The following is an 18,875-nucleotide window of genomic DNA, read 5'->3' as shown; positions in this document are numbered from 1 at the left end:
TGCAGACTATTGCTGTAACACCCTGCCACACAGCAGATTTGAAAGCTGAAAATGCTTTTAATGATTTCGTACTCTGTGCTCCCGCATACCCACAAATGACCCAATCAAGTGTCCTGAAATGGAACTGAAAGTCCATTGAAGTCATTCTCTAAAATACAGCCAAGGCCCAACATTGACCCAGACGGTGAAATTACATCCTGTGTGATTCCAGCAAGAGCAATCCAGAATCTAATTCAAATAGGGGGAGGGGGAACAAAAAGAGCAGAATAGAATAAGCAATTTCAGTTTTTACATTAGTGATGACAAAGCAGAGGTGTCAACCCTGCCACAATTTGGCTTTAGCCACAGGTGCTTCTAATCAACTGGGAGCTTGTTTACCTGTTGGTTGAGTAGAAACACCTGTGGCTAAAGCCAAACTGTAGCAGGGTTTTTATTTTCTGGACCTGAATTTGACACCTCTTTTATACAGTAAATAATAGTGGCATTAATACAAATAAATAGAAGTAATGTGATTTAAAATAAGTTATAAATGATCAAAATTAAACTGTTATGTAAGATACTGGATTTTGTATGTGTCGAATGCCCTGTAATATGACCTCTATGGCAAGTATGGCGAGTGACATGGGCGAGTCTATATGAATTCTCCAGGCTGCTCTAAAAACCACACGACACTGACACATCATCAAACTCCATGGTAAAATTAAACACAAATCCTACACAGACGTTTTATTGTAATTCTGCAACAATCTCACATGACATATTTTGCTTGACCCTCCCCAAAAAACAGATTCATTAAAAAAAAATTATAATAATACTGTTGAGCATTTTAGGACCAAGAAATTAGCAATACTCTTTTTGTTGGACCCAGAAGAAGCAAAAAACGAGCATAATATTGTTTTTACAAAAACTACTATCAGTAATTAGTCCAGTTTGATTTCACAGCAATCTCGTCAGAAAGCCTTTAAGAGTTAAATGTGAGAGTAAATGTTTTTTTTTCTCCTTAGAGCGTGTGTGTGCGTGCGCATGTGTGTGTTTGATACATGATTCCCTAACCAATCATATCGAGAGAGCCACGTCTATAAATCTGAGTTGGTCTATACATTTGCAGAGAGTAGAACAACAGAGACGCTCCCATCTTCAAACCTCGTCCTTGCCTGACACTCAAGATGAAGACTTTGGCCATCCTGTTTTTTTGCTCCCTGGCTGTTGCCTGTCTGGCTTCAGGTAAGAAATCCATACTAATATATGCTTTCTGTGTAATTATATAGGGAGTGTTATGATCGTATTGAAAGATTTTTTTTCCTGAAAATCAGCATTGGTAATGAAACTTAAGACCAAGCATATTACATGGCAAAGCACATTCCTTATGTTATCTTCAGTTGTTTTTCTTCTTTTCTTTTTTAACTTGACTGACTTGATTTTTTCTCATATTTTCCAGACTCAATGGATTCCAACGGCGATGACCGTGATGAGGACCGTCATGACCGTGATGACCACCGCCGCAACGACAACGACCGCTATGACAATGGCCGCTACAACAACGGCGACAATGGCCGCTACAACAACGGTGATAATGGCCGCTACAACGGTGATAATGGCCGCTACAACGGTGACAATGGCCGCAGCAACGGTGACAATGGCCGCAGCAACGGTGACAATGGCCGCTACAACAACGGTGACCGCGACCGCTACAACGGTGATAATGGACGCTACAATGGTGACAATGGCCGCTACAACAACGGTGATGACCGCTACAACAACGGTGATGACCGCTACAACTATCGCCATCATGGTAAGGTCATGAGGTCACATTTTAGCACTGGATGTGCTTCAGAGCATATTTGTATCTATGAGTCAAACAATGTCTTAACACTTTTTTCTGCACGAAAATTAAAACTGCTAGCACCATGACCAAATCAAATGAATCATAGTAATACATCTCTACTGTACTTACAATTTGGCTTTGGTTTGTTTGATCAGCAGGGTAGGATGACTTGAAATCTTTTCGAACTAAGTAAACAATGAAGTAAGGTGACGTTAAATGTGTGTGGTGTGCAGGTCAAGTGTTTGTGGACAGGTCACAGGCCGCTGCAGTGGTGCCAAGAAGAGAGCTGACCCTGACCCAAGTGGAGAAGTATGCCATTAACAACTTGTATGAATGATTTTGACCAAAAATATGTTTGGAAAGCATATCTCTATCTTCTCTATCTTCACTCAGCCTGAGAGAAGTCTGCGAGTCCAACGTGGCTTGCGATCACATGATGGACACAGATGGAGTTGTGGCTGCCTACAACGCCTACTACGGACCTGTTCCTTATTAGACGGCAAACCACAAGTGTCTCCCCATCATGACATAAATAGCTTTATATTGCTTTATATTATCACCTTTCTCTTTGAATTTGAACCCCTTTTATATGCAAAACAGTTCCAAAAGTGTTTTGAGCAAAAATGTGGGAGCAGTGCTGAAGGAATAGCACTGGCATGTGAATTTTTTATTTTTACAATTCTGTACAGACCAGCCCAGTTGAGCCTATGATTCTATCACCTCTTTCAACCTGTAGAGTAGCGTGATGACTAAGTAAAAAAATAATGAAAATCAATGTGTGTGTTGTGTTGTGTCGTTATTCCTTATGTGTGATGAATAAAGGTTACAGGGAGGACCCGGAGGCGTTAAACACAGGTTCATATTTTGTATATGCTGATGTTAAAGTACTTTACACTCATCAATACAGACTTCGATGGGACTACTCATGAAGTATAACTATCACACTTAGGCCTATAGTATGTCATGCTATATACTGTATGTAGTGGTTCACACTCACGTTCACGCAGATAGGCAGTTCAGAGTCTTCGATGAACCTAGCATGAATGTTTATGGAATGTGAGAGCAAGCCAGAATATACAGCAGGAGAATGTGCAAACTCCACACATAAGGGCCTAACCACATGGCCTCCATATGGTCCCTTATATCCTGGGTGTTTCATAAAATTTGCTATCATTTGAGATATAAATATGACAGAAACTACATGGTCAAGGTTAATGAAACTAAACAGGCTTAATGTTGAACAATATAATATTTACGCCTCCAAATATGAGTGAAAAATTCAAAGATATGTGTATTCACTGCCAATTTCACAATCGTCTGTATGTGTTCTGCCTGCGATACGGGACATGCAATTCAGTACTTCAGACTTTCTTCACCTCAAATATGAACATTATGCTTATTGACTTTGTCATTTGTATGAATAGTGACCTCATCACTGAAAACAATATGTTACTTGAACGTGTCTTCTTCAACTTTCTCTTGCATATCAACCCCAAATTGTTTATGCTTTTGCTTGTCCTCTGTCATTATGGCCTGGTAAGTGGCTATGAAATCCACATATCTTTGTGAACATTTCATTCAGATTTGGAGGAATAAATCTTATATTGTTCAACATAAAGCCTGTTTAGTTTCATTGACACTGATTGTGTTGTGTCTGTCATATTTACATCTCAAATTATATCAAATTTGCACTTTGACTGTAATTGCTTTTATAACTTCCAACACATTTGATTATGGAATTATTATGAGCCACTAGTTACCAGCAAAGAGATATTTTTATTTAATATGATGGATGACATTATCACACCCAAATATCTCTGAGATTGCAGGAATTCTCCATTGCTGGAATGAAATAGGATTATTCTAAACTCAGTTTTCTAAGTTTAAAGCAGAGTCCTCAAGTCTATTGAGTAATCAACCAATCTAGCAGATATATTTTTAATATGTTGTTGAAGATGTACGATTGGGCCCCAGGAATTCCTTTGCCAATTACTCCAGTTTGTCACAAATGGAGTGTTTTTTTGTTTGTTTGTTTGCTTGTTTTGTTTTGGTTTGTTGTTGTTTTTTTTTAGCTATATATGTCCGCATGTTTTCTGCAATGCAACATGGTTAATGGCAATAAAATGATTTTACGCCAAATAATCTATTTCATAAAATTTAGGTGTTGTTTTTACAGACGACATAAAACAGTGAAATGTCGCCCTCTGCTGTGTACTTTTTTCACGTCCACCAACCTCCTACTAAATCACATGATCAACAACGGATAGAACAGATAGATACAGTACATTCAGACTTTATTTACAGTAAGAGTGACATTTATGGCAGTAAAAACATGTAAATGTATAGTCAGGTCAGTGTCATAGTTTTACATATACTGTCCCTGAAATTGATTATTCAATAAATTGAATTTGAAATCAGGAAAAAAAACAAAAAAACAAAAAAGAAAAACAAGAAAAAAACAAAAACAAATATTTGAGTAAAACTATTTATTTAGTGGGGGGATTTGGTGGGGGTAAAATAGTTGTAGTATTTGCTGAAAGAAAATGAAAGTAAACATTGTAACAAAATGAATTTTATCGTTTTACTACGGCTGGGGTCACAACGCCTGATGGCTCGGCTGTCTTATTTTGATGGTGTCAGTTGATCTACTTCCGGTGTTGCTTACGGTTGCCAGTGCCTGCGCTAACATGGCGAGCAGCTAACGAAAAGTCGTGTTCCATTCAGTTGCTTTCAGTTTCAGTTGTCTGGCTGAAGCAAAATACAGTATTTAAACCATATTAGCCGAGTCGTGTTCGGGGAGTATTACCCTTTCTACTTGTTTTCTTCTTAAGGTAATACTGTATTACATTTCTGTGTGTTCTCCGCTGTTGAAGCTAACGCGGCCATAGCTACAAGTGCAGGCTAATATTAGCTTTTCGGCTAATTCGCAGCGTCGTTTTAGTAATCTTGCTTGTTTTTAAAATAAACAATCTGTATATTTTCTACCTCTGATTATTTTAGCACACTATGCTTTGTAGAGTTAAAATGTTCATTCGTTCGCTGATCGGGAGTTTTGTGCAAATGTACACATAATGTGTATAATGAATGAATAAACTTATGTTCGCACTACACTGTTTCCTTAATGTACTTTATGGGATTAGTGATGTACTGCTTTTTGAAATACATGTACTTGTAGAATTGAAACATTGTGTGTATAACTTTTAAATGCATGTACTTGGAAGTTGGTTGTTTGTTACACATGTCATCCTTGATGGATTTGAATGTCCCATTAGGCAAAAGGAGACAGCGTCACAATGGGACGACGTTCAACTTCGTCCACCAAGAGTGGGAAATTCATGAACCCCACGGATCAGGCCAGTAAGTACCTGCCAGCCAGTACCTTGCTGTTAGTGCAAAATGCAAAGAAGCAGAAATTGTCAGCTATGATCAGATTAGCATAATAATGTGCACACTTGACTTTTTTTAAACAGGAAAAGAAGCCAGGAAAAGGGAGTTAAAAAAGGTATTATTATTATTATTATTTGTATTTTAGAATCATTTGTGAAGCAATTCTTTTGCCATTTACCTTTCTCTACTATTATTTATTTTATTTCTAGAACAAAAAGCAGAGAATGATGGTGAGAGCGGCAGTGCTTAAGATGAAGGATCCCAGACAGATAATTAGAGACATGGAGAAATTGGATGAAATGGGTGAGAGACTGTAGAATTTATACCATTAATCGTACTTATAGTTGTAAGAATTGCTTGGTTCTTTTAAAGGGATCGTTCGGATTTTTTTAACATGAATCTCAATTTCATCTTCACCTTCAGTGTGTGCGATCAGCACTGACTTACCCCTGACAGCGTTCTGTGACACGAGTTCTGATCCGGTGTTGGACGAGAGGAAAATAGTCCAGCAAGCTGCCTGGGGTCTCGGAAATAAAGCGTTTTTCTTTTAAAAACTATTTGTGTTCAAAAGCGTGATACATTTCCATCACAATACTCCTTTTCTGAAAAAAGTCAGACGCCATTACCGCCAGCCACTAATTTTCTGTTCGTTCGTATCACTGTGCGTCGCCCTGAAGACGGCTAATCGACGCACTGCAGCCAGCTAGCGTATCCTTCCCCCTTCGAAAAGACAAACAACTTCTAGCGGAAGGATCAGCTAGCTGTCAGGGGTAAGTCAGTGCTGATCGCACACACTGGAGGTGAGGATGAAATTGAGATTCATGTTAAAAAATCCGAACGATCCCTTTAAGACCTGTACATTCACTATTCTGTGACTGTAAAATTCATTTAAATCTGAGGGTATTATTTATTCTCTGCAATAGAGTTTAACCCTGTCCAGCAGCCCTTACTAAATGAGAAGGTGCTGAGGGACAAGCGGAAGAAGCTGCGTGAGACATTTGAACGTATTGTTCGTCTGTATGAGCGGGAGAATCCTGAAACCTACAAGGATCTGCGCAAACTGGAACTAGAATACGAGAGTAAACGGGGCCAGCTGGCACTCTATTTCGATTCAGTCAAGGTTTGTATTTTTTTTTAACCTTTGATTGAGATGATAATGTATCCCTGCTAGGTAAAACATGCATTGAGCAGCGTTTTATACTGCAAATTGTCAAACGTCATGAGTTCATTTCAATGAGTCATTTCGAAGGTTGTGTTGTGTTTTTATTGACAGCAACACTGTTAATGTTTTCTTTTCCTTGCAGAATGCAGAATCTGTGGAGGTTGACAGTATTCCTTTACCAGATATGCCCCATGCACCTTCCAATATTCACATTCAGGACATCCCTCTACCAGGGGCTCAGCCTCCTTCAATACTGAAGAAGGGCTCCTTTTTTGGGTAGGCTCTAACTCCCAATCATTTATTTAGATTTTCTTGTGTGTTCTTTTTTTTTTTCTTTTTTTTTGTCCAGGTCTAATAAGTGTGAGCTCTTCTTTGGTGTCTAATTGGCTTACCTATATCAAGACCATGAGCTCTTGGCTTATTTGGCACTTAAAAAAAAACTCTCCTCTATTCAGGGGCGTGGTAGCCATCGGGAATATCTGGATTTTCCCGAACGGCAGATCAATATTGTTAGATTGCCAGCATTCTATTATGTGTGCCCCACAGTAAAGCACCTATATCGTCTGGCTTGGTATTGCCAACATTGCCACCTGTGCCACGTTTACCCCCTGGGAAGAAACCGCCAGGGCCTCCACCTGGGCCCCCACCACCTCAAGTCTTGGCACTATATGGTATTCCTTCACGGCGGTCTTATGGCACTGAATCTGGTAAGACATACATTTTGTTTGATATTTTGAATAGTGGATGTTTATTTGTTATTTAATTAGATTGTTGTTTGTTTGTTTTTTTGTGTTTTTGTTTTTTGTTTTCTTTTTTGGCCTGAGTAGAGACCTCAATTCCTGGCTTAGACAGGGCCTCAACAGACAGAAGAGATCAGGACAGCGGCAGTGGGAGCGACAGGGACGATCTGGACGACGATGACAGCGACTCTGAGGAAGACAGTGACGACGAGCGGGATGAAGATGGTGACTCGAGAAAGGGAGACAGACGTGAGGAGAGGGGTGAAAGACAAGCTGGTGAGAGTTTTAGATTGTAGCCTGTTGTAACTGCTTATGCTATGAAATGTCAAGTCACCATTATAAAGTAGAAGCATATTCAAAATGATGCGACTTGTCTACAAAATGGTCAGTTCTGCTTGAGTTATCAAAAAGAAATTGGATAAACTTTCTCAAAAGCAATTAAGTCTTGTAGGATATTTTTTTCCATTCTTTTTCTGTGTGATTTCCAATTGTTGCCAGTATGTTTGTGTCTTGATACTAATATATTATTTTGATTTTGTACTGTATGTTAGGTCGCAGTGTACATTTTGCAGATATGCCTTCAGATACATCACATGATGAAACGAAAAAGAAAAAGAAGTCTGGGAAGAAGACCAAGGCCATCACGCCTCTGCAGGCGATGATGTTACGGATGGCAGGTTTGTATACTGAACTCGTGGGAATGATCTCTGCTCAAAAACATTGACCTTAATTCTGTAAATAATGAGACATGATGTTATCTTCTCTGTTCAGGTCAGTCTATTCCTGAAGAGGACGAAGAAGAAGTTGAGGAAGAGTACACAGATGAATCGGATAGCTCTGACGCTGAAGACACGGGGCCACCAGGGGACCCGCCCCAACCGATTGCCGGCGGTCAGCGTCTCCTGCCTCCAAGTGGTCCTGTGGGACAGCCTCCACCCTTGCAGGGTCCACCAATGACTGGGCCTCCACCTATGGGTCCTCCACCAGCTCCACCAATCAGGCCTCCTGGTCCACCCTCTGGTCCACCTCCTGGCCCCCCACCAGGTCAGATTAGCATCCTATTCATTGTCACGTCTGCTTGTCTGCCCGAAACACACTGCAGTCAACAACAAAGCAAACGCCTCTATGTCCCTTCATTGCTGTTATTACTAAAATCTAGGGTAAATGTATCTTTAAATATATTTCAACCGCTGGGCCTTAACACAAACATTACCCATCCTTAAAAAATACACTGCAACTCTTTTCTGTGTAGCTTTTGCTTGAAATCTTAATATGTATTGTGTTTTATGCATCATGTCTTCAGGTGCTCCTCCATTTTTAAGGCCATTGGGTATTCCTGGCATGAGAGCTCCAATACCTCGACTTTTACCCCCTGGTCCTCCACCGGGTCGCCCACCTGGTCCACCACCTGGTCCCCCTCCCGGTCTTCCTCCAGGCCCCCCGCCACGTGGACCCCCTCCCCGGCTACCACCCCCAGCACCACCTGGTAAGTTTATGATTGCAGACAGAGTCAAGTCAGACAAATTGGTGGCATTCATTTGTGGAGGGGTTAAAGAATGTTCATGTATTTCAATGGTACGACACGCTAGGGGTGGACGATATGGTAAAAATGTCATATCACGATTCTTTCGCAATAAATTCCCGATCTCGATTTTATCACAATTCTTTTTTTTTTTTTTTTTTTTTTTTTTTACTTAAAATTTTAGGGGCGAAAGCAGCAAAGAAAATATTCACATTTCCTCTTACATATTCACTGTACAATAATACATAGTAACTCATCCCTAAACAGAATTCCATGTCTTTTTTTATTTATTTTTTATTTTATTTTTTTTGCCATGACTGTTTCCTCACAAAGCGATTGGACTCATAATCAAGATTTATCTCCTCTTACACATGTGGTTTATTGGTAAGAAAGTGAACACTGGTAGTCCTCTTTGTCGTTGTTCATCGATTACAAGTGTTATGTGAAGCCTAAAGGTTGGCATGATACTCACAAGAACCACCTCTTTTCACACATTAGCCAATCACAGTTGGACTAAGCGATATGGCCTTAAAATAAAATCTCTGATCCCCCTCAACCCAATCCAATTTATGATTTTGATTAGTTATTTTCCCTTCAATACAAACAAAACTCCAATGACAACTATATTAAAAAAAAATCTGACATGGCCCTTTAAACACAACCCTGAATACATTTAAATAAAACATTTAAAATGCTCAAGGTACTGCTTACAAACAAAAGTAACCTTTGTCCCTGAAAAGGTCAACAAAATGTTGTAAGAAGTATTTAGAACTCTGGTATCTGCCAGGTAGGTTACACCTAGTTTTAATGAATGACATTTTATTGACAATATAAGACTAAGCGATATAAGAGAGCTAATGCTGCTGTAATTAATGTCTATACTTACGGATGCTCTCTTATTAAATGGCACTTCATTTATATAGTGCTTACGAGATTTATTTATTTATATTCCACCTTACGAGGCTCTCAAAGCGCTACTACTCATTTACCTACTGATGGTGCAGCATCCGGATCAATTTGAGGTTTAGTATCTTGCTCAAGAATACTTTGATGAGGTCACAATTGCCTGGAGTCGAACCCACACCCTTTGTGTTGGGAGAAGACCATTCTACCACTGAGCCACGCTGCCTACTATTATCAAATTACACAACCAGAAGTAGTAATGTAAAAAGTGATGCACAAAAAACATACGTGGGATGGAACGTATAGCATTAACCAGAATGCTGGTAAATGTGTCATTTATACTTTATCACAGCAGCTGCACCAACCATCAAAGTGGGATTAGTGTCAGTATGTGGTCTTTGCAGCTGTCTTGTGGTCTATTCCTTGACCCTGGTGAATTCCCAAGTTGTTTTAAATTCAAACTACATATTTCTGATTTGAAATAAATTAGTTTTTACTGCAAATTGTACAATAGTTGAGTCGTTTGACTTGGTATGTAAACATCCAAAATGTAAACATTTGAGCAAGAGGTCAATTATGTACTTAAAAGCTAATCAATATGCAATTCTTGTGCTTTTCCTTCCAGGTATCCCACCTCCTCCCCCAAGAGCAGGAGGGCCCCCCCGTCCCTTGGCGCCACCTCTTGCCCTCTTCCCACCACCTCTCAGCGCCAACGTGCTCAGTGCTCCTCCCAGCCTCGTCCAGCGGCAAAAAGGCCCAGGATCCGGCCAGGATGGCTCACAAGGCAACATGCCTCCTCCTCCATCAATGTCCATGCGTGCCAATGTCATGCAGATCCCCCCTCCCCCAGGGACTGCTGCAGCCTCTGCTGTTAGCCACCTCCACGCAGCCACCATTGAAAAACGGGCCAACCTCACCTCCGTCGCTGGTGCAGGCGGCCTGGCAGCCGGTGCTGGCTCTGGGGCCACCATCTCTGCCAAACCACAAATTATCAATCCCAAAGCGGAGGTCACACGGTTTGTGCCCACTGCACTGAGAGTGCGAAGGGACAAGAGTGGTGCGGCGCCGGGGCCAGCGGTTGGTCCGTTGGACAAAGGTGTTGTCGGGGGAAGGAGAGGAGATGATGGTATGGGAAGTGGCCATGGCCACAAACATCATCACTCTTCCGCTGCTTCCATGGGCATGTCTCACCCATCTCAGATTGGGGCTGTGGCTCAGCCCAGCATGAAGACCAAGGACCAGGTCTATGAAGCCTTTATGAGAGAGATGGAGGGACTCCTCTGATAGCACCAAGATCAAACTTGAAGCTGTGTTGTATTTGTCTCTTTCAAAGTGCAAAGTAATAGGGTAGTGTTCTCCAAGGCTATCCTGGATCTGTTGCTTTTGCTAGAATCCAAGACAGCTGTGTTCTAAGAAATGCTCTCAACTGTTATTTCATTAAATCTGGAATATTACTAGTAAAACAAAATCAATCTGTTAACATAAAATGTGAAATTTTATGAGTAAAAAGAAACAAATAGGTCTAATGGAGTGGTAGCTATTAGGCCTTTTTTTTTTTGCCAGAAGCCATTCTATGATTGTCTCTCTTTATTGTTGATATATTATGTATTCTGCTCTGGGTTTTATTAGGCTCTCCAACATAGTGTTTTTTGTTTGTTTGTTTTTTATTCCACTGGCAAACAAAGATGCCTCAAACTGTTTGATCTGCATCTAAATAAACACTTCAGGAACCCGTGTCTGTGTGATCTTATATAAGCAAAAGGGCACTATGTAAATCTTAACTGCCCTATTAATTTTCTAAATTAATGTAGTATAGGCGGTACATCAGGGATCATATTAGGTGACCTGCATTCCAATATATTGTGATGTACTGTATTCCAAATAAAATCTGTCTGGCCTACCTCGAGACTAATATATTTTGGACAGTTAAAAAAAAAATACATTAGCTTAATAATGGTCCCCCCCCAAATGATAATTAAAGTGAAACGTGTATTAAATAAAAACAAGTGGGGAAAACCCCAATTCCCATGAATCTTTGCTCTTTCACACTTACGTATTTCCGCATCTGCGCATTAGCGGACGAAGGCACGTTGTAATGGTTGGGGGGAAAAAAAGCATGGCGGACGTCTGTGAGGGGAGCTCCAAGCCAAACACAGACGCAGAAATACACGAAGAGTCAAGTAGTGACGATGATCACACGAACGACAACAGTGGCGAAAATAAGGAGGCAGTAAAGACCTTCCGAGACCTGGTAGGTAAATTAAAGACAACACACATTTTGTGTCTTAGATGACAGGCAACATAACCGTGTTAAAGGAGAGCTGCAGTAAGCCAATATCCGAACGTTCTTTACTACTCAAAAGTGGTTGACTAATAAAGTTCGGCAGGTATAACTAAATGTGAATCCAACAGTTTACACATTTAATGACCATTCTTTTGATAGGGGATCACCGACGTCCTGTGCGAGGCTTGTGATTTGCTGGGATGGAAGACTCCAACAAAGATTCAGATTGAAGCTGTACCAGTGGCTCTGCAAGGTAAGTCGTGACATTCGATGCCCCCCAAACTATAAGTTAGCATCAAATTACTTTTTTTTTTTTTTAAACATTGCTCTGTACATATTGAATTTTGAATGTTTAGTCTTTCCTGAAAATTTACAGTTGTAGCTGGCTGCAGTCACAGTGGTTTAAATCTCTGTGTAATAGAGGTGTTCTGATCTTTTCCTTCCATTTCCAACCATACCTTAAAATTTAATGAATAGGAAATTCTTCTGGGATCTACATGGAATGACCCAATGTGCATACTATAATCATTTGAGCTTATTTGTAGCGTTATTACTTTTCTTCCAGTGTAATGTTGCCCATGAGATTATGCCACAATTATTAAGGTATTTTCTCATAAAGTCATATATCATAACATTCTTAATAAGGACTAGTAGGGGTGAGCCAAAAAATCGATTCATAAAAGAATCGAGATTCTCATTTCTTAACCAAATTGAATCGATATTAATATCCAAAAATCGATTTTATTTAAATTAGAAATGAAGAAGCAATTGTAGCCACATGCTGTTTTTGTGGAAAAAGGCACTTAGGCCTACAATACAAAATTAATAAATGTTTTCACAAAACAAAAAAAGAAAGACCCTTTCATGTCTCTATTTGTTATTTTGTCTTACAAAGCAGACTGGAGTAGATCATGACAATGTTGTGCATATCTGTAAATTGAAGCAGAAATCATTTGTCAATCAAATAATTTTGAATCGAAAATCGCTTGAATCGAAAATCGATTCTGAATCGAATCGTAGACCCAAAAATCGTAATCAAATCGAATCATGAGTCAAAGATTCACAGCCCTAGTTACTAGTTACTCATCGTTATTTTTCACTTTGCCGTGAAGTCATGTTGCGGTATCATGTTAATATTTCACATTTTTTCCTCTTCTTCATGGCGTGAAGGCAAGGATGTCATTGGCTTGGCTGAGACTGGTTCAGGAAAGACGGGTGCCTTTGCTCTGCCCATCCTCCAGTCACTATTGGCCTCACCCCAGAGGCTTCATACCCTCGTCCTCACACCCACCAGAGAGTTGGCCTTTCAAATCTCAGAGCAGTTTGAAGCCCTGGGTTCAAGCATTGGCGTCAAGTGTGGTATGCGTCTTGTTAAAGATGGATGGTCGACAACAGCATAGACAACGATTCAGTCTTAAACCAATGTTTTGGATTTTTATTTTTTATTTTTTGCAGCTGTTGTAGTTGGAGGAATTGACATGATGTCGCAGTCTTTGGTGTTGGCCAAGAAACCACACATTGTCATTGGTAAGATGTTCTTTTGGAATGGGGATGTTAAATTGTATTTCAAGACTCATATCGTTTTACATTTTTCCCTCAGTGGGCCCTTATTAGGTATGGGAATCTTTTCTTTTCTTTCTTTTTTTTTTTTTTTTTTTTTTTTAAACCCATCCCACTTTCTTCCTACAGATGCATTACAAATTATGAGGGCATACATTATGTGGGCTTAATGGATTGTCTTTATCTTAAATTAAGGAGTTAACGCAAACAAACCCATTTATATTATTTCATTTTCTCACTCAATGGGATTTGACAAAAGAATCGCTAAAGTTTATTTAACTTTTATTTATCCATGTAAGGTAATTTGGAACACATTTTCATTTGCAATGCTAGCTGCAGACATGAGAATAAAACAAAAAAAAAAGAAAGAGAGGTTTTGGTAAAATAAAAAATAATGTCCGTAACTAGGGGTGTGAATTGCCTAGTACCTGACGATTCGATTCGTATCACGATTCACAGGTCACGATTCGATTCGATACCGATTAATCCCGATACGAATTTATAAGTCGATTGTTGCGATTTTTTTTCATTCAAATTTAGAAAATACTAATCAGTAAGCTTGTAGAGTGTAAGATTTATATGAAAATGTATTATTTATTTATCTGAAATTTCAGTCTTATAGAGGTTGTAATCTGTTTCATGTTTGAACAGCATTAAAATAAAATATTAAGGCTTAATGTTCCGTTCATATAACATTCTTCCATGCTCAAGGTGTGAATCCTAACCCGAAGTCAGACGTTTTGTTGAATATTTTTCCATTAAAAATGGAAGTTTAAAAATCGATTCAAACACACACACACACAAAAAAATAATAAAATTTAATCGATTCGAGAATCGCGCGATGTAGTATTGCGATATATTGCCGAATCTATTTTTTTTTAACACCCCTATCCGTAACATATCTAAAAGGTAAAGGAAATTGACAGTCAAAATGAAAAGAATGAATCCATCTAGCAAGGAACATGAAGGAAACTGTGTCATGTCTAATACACATACATTTTTGCAGCCACACCCGGTCGACTGATGGATCACTTGGAGAACACCAAGGGCTTCAACTTGCGAGCGCTGAAGTTCCTTGTCATGGATGAAGCGGACCGAATCCTCAACATGGACTTTGAGACCGAGGTGGGTCATTAAACTTCTCCCCGAAACAGAATTTGTTGTTGTTCAACAGCATTGCAATTTGCAAATACAGCCATTTATTCATCTTTCAGTTGCAAGTATTTTATCCATGATGACATGAGTGTGCTTGTTTAAACCAGGTGGATAAAATCTTGAAGGTGATTCCCAGGGATAGGCGCACCTTCCTTTTCTCTGCAACCATGACTAAAAAGGTAATTACTAAAGCTGTGCACAAATGGGTGGTAATTCGGTTATTCATTCGAGAGGGCATGGTAAATTAACACTCAAATTAGAATTTGAGGACTCGGATCAAATGGTGTGACGTCACAGGAAAGGTACCGTTTAGCACAGGTGCATTTTGACACTTTGACAGAAACGGATTTAAAACAAGAGGTGCTCGTAAAGCGAGCCACATTGAACTACCATCTGTTATGTTGTCAGAGAATGTGTTTTCCGACTGGTCACTGAAGTATGAAACAAACCGCAGTGTGGCACCGTGCCACAGGGTGGCGCCTCCTTGTTTTTGTTGTTCCGATGCAGCACTTTTTCGTTGGCCGTGCATGCGTAATTGTGACGCGTGGTAGCGCCAAGAAGCCGACTGTTTTGGTTTCCTATTAATAAAGTAAACCTGTGGACTGCAATTTCCTTTGTTGCTCTCCAGTTTTTGTTTTTGTTTTTTTTTTATATTCAGCTGCGCCACATGGAAGCCCCTTTACTCTTGAGTGGCTGCAATGTTGAACAGGGGGTCCTGCGATGGTCTATCTGTTAAAGCCCCAAATGGCATGTGACTTGTATCATTGCACGTTTGATGTTAGTAGCAAAACAATCTGCGTCGAAATCGCAAAAGAAATAAGAGTTCTTGTGGATTTATTGAAGCCAAACACACGCAAGATGCCACATGGCTTGTCACCACCAAGACAAGGCGGTATCTTGTAGCTTCTATTAGAGCAAGTAGCATGCAGGCTAAAACATCCAGCATTTGCCTTGAGGACCATTACTACGGTTTTACGCCATCAAAGTGTGCAATAACCGACCCAGATTCCTTGTAGTTGGCCACAATGCACTTAACAGACGAAAGGGAGTTTGAAAATGTGGACGCTGGCTGGCGGACTTTAGAAACAAACTCGCTAAGCATTAGCTAGCAAGAACGAAGCGATAATCAGTACTCATGGCGTGGATCGATTTAAAATGGACCAAAACATCAGGGTGACAGCGTGGGATCCTGGTCCATAAAGTCATTTAAAAAAACTTTCTGTGGGGTTGATATTATGCTGCAACAACTCAATATTTTTGAATGAAACAAGTGAATATATGTCAGGCTTAGCAAACGTAAGATCATAATCTTGCGTTTGTTGCTTTAAGTGCACTCCATTTACCGTTAAATATTATGATCAAATTGGATTTTTCTCATGTTGGACTCTAAAGTGTTTTTTCAGCAAAAGTACAATAAGTCAAGTCAAGTCATCTTTATTTTGCCCCGAGTCCAGGCACTTTTAATTACACATTTGCAGTCACACGCTATGACTTTGACCATCCTTTTGATTGTCTACAGGTCCAGAAACTACAGAGGGCAGCACTGAAAGACCCAGTCAAGTGTGCCGTTTCTACCAAGTACTCCACAGTAGATAAACTGCAGCAGTATTACATCTTCATACCGTCAAAATACAAGGTAGCATACTTTGTTTGTGTATACATGCTGGTTTTACGGCACTCCTCACCAAACATTTAAAGGTGAAATACAAAGACGACTGTTTGCTAACACAGATTATGGTTGTGCTTTGTGTGTGTGTGCGCCAGGATTGTTATCTGGTGTCTATCCTGAACGAGCTGGCAGGCAACTCCTTCATTATTTTCTGCAGCACCTGCAACAGTGCACAGCGGGTGGCGCTCTTGTTGAGGAACCTGGGCATCACTGCTATCCCTCTTCATGGTCAGATGAGTCAGGTAGACCATCAGAGCTTCTTTTTTTTTTTTTTTTTTTGTCCTAATAAATGCATGCATTTAAGTAATTTAGTGATTTAAAAAAAAAAGCGTTGTACACAGACCAATGCCAAAAACAGTACTACACTCTGATTATGTTTGTCTTCTATTTGTTTCATCTCAGCATATGTTCTTGTGCAGTGTTTTTAATACTTTACTTTTTTTTCCTTTTTTTTTTTCAGAATAAACGTCTCGGGGCGCTAAATAAGTTCAAAGCCAAGTCGCGGTCAGTGCTGCTGGCAACTGACGTGGCGTCCAGAGGGCTTGACATTCCACACGTTGATTGTGTCATCAACTACGACATCCCCACACACTCCAAGGTAACGTGGAGCTGTCAGTCTCTTCAACACTCATTAATGTATTCAGATTTCAGCTGATTATAGCATCTTTCGACCCACGCAGGACTACATCCACAGAGTCGGACGGACAGCCAGAGCAGGACGATCGGGGAAGTCAATCACATTTGTTACCCAGTAAGCACGTCCTGTTTGTCTCAACAGCAGCCCTCTTCAACCATTATCATTTTCGGATTTAAACGTATTCCTGCTGCAAATTGACAATGTATAGTGGGGGGGTCAATATTGCAATATATTGCGCATTGGTTAGTGGAAAACTGCGCACTCACACGAAAGCAACATGATCAGTCCACGATCACTCGGCTCTAGCAGTGCCTCTTGTCCCAAACCCATCATTCAGACATGTCAAGAAGCTGGAAATATAATGTATCACGCCACCTTTGCTGAGGCTAACTTCAAAATAAAACTCACCAAATAATACATGATGTCAATGCAAATAACCTTCATGGGCTTTTACTTTGTAGTCGGCCTGTGTTGTGGTATGACTGCTAGCTTAACTTTCCTTTGACGTTTCGGCTTACATTATCAAATTTTTTATTGAAATTGCGTATTTGCTTCCAACATTATCATATTGGCATCCCGAAAGTATATTTAATCACTAATTTAGAACACTGAGAAATGGCTAGTTAATTATGCCATCATTGTATGATACGACAAGTCTCCGACATTAGTGGCTAGCAGCTAGCGTTAACATTAGCAACGAGTGCCTAGCTGGCTGGCAGCATGAATTTGACAGCTGTTACCTGGCTTGCTTTGTTGACTTCGTTTTCAATATCCTGGACCTAGGCTACTTTGGAATTCACTCTCCATGTTTAAAGGAAGGGAATGTGCCTTAAATTGCATTTTTTCTTTTTATTTATTAAAAAACAGAAAATATGATAAAAGTCAATCATCGAGATATATCATTCTGACAATGTATCAAATCTTGTGTATCGTTATATTACCGTTATCGTGGGCCACATAATTTCACAGTATCGAATCGTGAATTACCCGTATCGTCCCACCCATAGTATGTAAATGTGCTCATAAAGGGCAATTTTGCTCCAGTTTCAAATGACCTCTTTCTTCCTTCAGGTATGATGTGGAGCTTTTCCAGAGAATTGAAAGCTTGATAGGAAAAAAACTTCCTGCATTCCCCACCCACGAGGAGGAGGTGATGATGTTGGTGGAGAGGGTCAGCGAGGCCCAGCGATTTGCCAGGCTGGTGAGTCAGCGTTGTTGCATAATCTAAAAATATGTGCAAAGAGCTTGCATTTCATTTTATATTTAGAAGATACTAAAGGCTCAGTTTTAAATATAGTGTGACTAATATGTTGTCCCTGTTATGTAGCTAAAGAAGGTCTCCAAATATTAGAAACACGTCTGTGTGATGCAGTACCATTAATAAACTCTGCAAACTACACTTGGAACATTCTGACTCTGTCAGTCTCTCTCGGTGTCAATGAAATGAAATAATTTAGAATTTAACACTTTGATTCCATTCTTTCAGGAAATGAAGGAACAAGGTGAGAAAAGGAAAAGACCCAAAGACCGAGCTGGAGACGAGGATGACACAGAGCAAGCAAGCGGTGTGAGGAAGAAGGTGAAAGGAGGGCCAGGAGCAGGACGAGGAGGTGGGAAGAAGAGGGGCGGAGCTGCCTGGAGAGGAGGACGCAGAGGCCTCTGACTTCAATATTGACTGTACATAACCACAACATTAAATATTGTCAGTTTCATGCCAAATCTGGATTGTGATGACACCATTTTTTCCTGCCTTTAACTTGGCACATGAATATTTAATTATTCGAAACGTCTTTTTGTTATTGCGTTTTTCATTTGTAGTAAACAATTTTCCACTTGAAGCTTTGGTCAAGAAATGTCTTTTTAGACCCAATACTAAGCTGTTACTCTCAGTCAACCTCATAGTGATGACTCGTGCAGTGGAGGAGATCCTTGAATTACAACATTTTGAGATTATATGCAGTACAATAAAGCACACTAAGCTCAGCCGTGCTGTTGGAAATTATCCAATTTGACTAAATTATTCAAAAAATT

At 39.9% G+C, this 18,875-nt stretch overlaps 3 protein-coding genes across 5 annotated transcripts; all 3 read left to right on the top strand.

Moving 5' to 3' along the window:
• The first annotated feature begins 410 nt into the window (after positions 1-410).
• Positions 411-2,600, top strand: bglap (bone gamma-carboxyglutamate (gla) protein). 3 transcript variants are annotated; one of them, XM_077504735.1, is made up of 5 exons: positions 411-468; positions 1,109-1,224; positions 1,439-1,792; positions 2,059-2,134; positions 2,219-2,600. In XM_077504735.1, the coding sequence occupies exons 2-5, from the start codon at positions 1,167-1,169 to the stop codon at positions 2,319-2,321; spliced, it is 591 nt and encodes a 196-aa protein (XP_077360861.1). In that variant the 5' UTR covers positions 411-468; positions 1,109-1,166; the 3' UTR covers positions 2,322-2,600. The 3 variants fall into 3 exon arrangements, with proteins under 3 accessions (XP_077360861.1, XP_077360782.1, XP_077360939.1); XM_077504656.1 differs by having other exon boundaries at positions 435-694; XM_077504813.1 differs by lacking the exon at positions 411-468 and adding an exon at positions 853-974.
• A 1,858-nt stretch (positions 2,601-4,458) lies between these two features.
• Positions 4,459-11,273, top strand: wbp11 (WW domain binding protein 11). Its single transcript, XM_077501103.1, has 12 exons — positions 4,459-4,656; positions 5,098-5,182; positions 5,296-5,327; positions 5,422-5,515; positions 6,136-6,332; positions 6,517-6,650; positions 6,921-7,081; positions 7,202-7,390; positions 7,666-7,791; positions 7,886-8,158; positions 8,418-8,600; positions 10,165-11,273. The coding sequence occupies exons 2-12, from the start codon at positions 5,119-5,121 to the stop codon at positions 10,821-10,823; spliced, it is 2,112 nt and encodes a 703-aa protein (XP_077357229.1). The 5' UTR covers positions 4,459-4,656; positions 5,098-5,118; the 3' UTR covers positions 10,824-11,273.
• Positions 11,274-11,598: 325 nt separating this feature from the next.
• ddx47 (DEAD (Asp-Glu-Ala-Asp) box polypeptide 47) lies at positions 11,599-18,682 on the top strand. Its single transcript, XM_077504526.1, has 12 exons — positions 11,599-11,790; positions 11,983-12,076; positions 12,994-13,182; positions 13,279-13,350; positions 14,390-14,508; positions 14,646-14,717; positions 16,058-16,174; positions 16,303-16,449; positions 16,668-16,805; positions 16,888-16,958; positions 17,916-18,045; positions 18,331-18,682. The coding sequence occupies exons 1-12, from the start codon at positions 11,635-11,637 to the stop codon at positions 18,505-18,507; spliced, it is 1,482 nt and encodes a 493-aa protein (XP_077360652.1). The 5' UTR covers positions 11,599-11,634; the 3' UTR covers positions 18,508-18,682.
• The last annotated feature ends 193 nt before the right edge of the window (positions 18,683-18,875 follow it).

The sequence above is a fragment of the Festucalex cinctus genome, chromosome 1, assembly GCF_051991245.1.
Source record: "Festucalex cinctus isolate MCC-2025b chromosome 1, RoL_Fcin_1.0, whole genome shotgun sequence".
Taxonomy (NCBI): Eukaryota; Metazoa; Chordata; class Actinopteri; order Syngnathiformes; family Syngnathidae; genus Festucalex; species Festucalex cinctus.
This window is presented reverse-complemented; position numbering and strand designations above follow the sequence as displayed.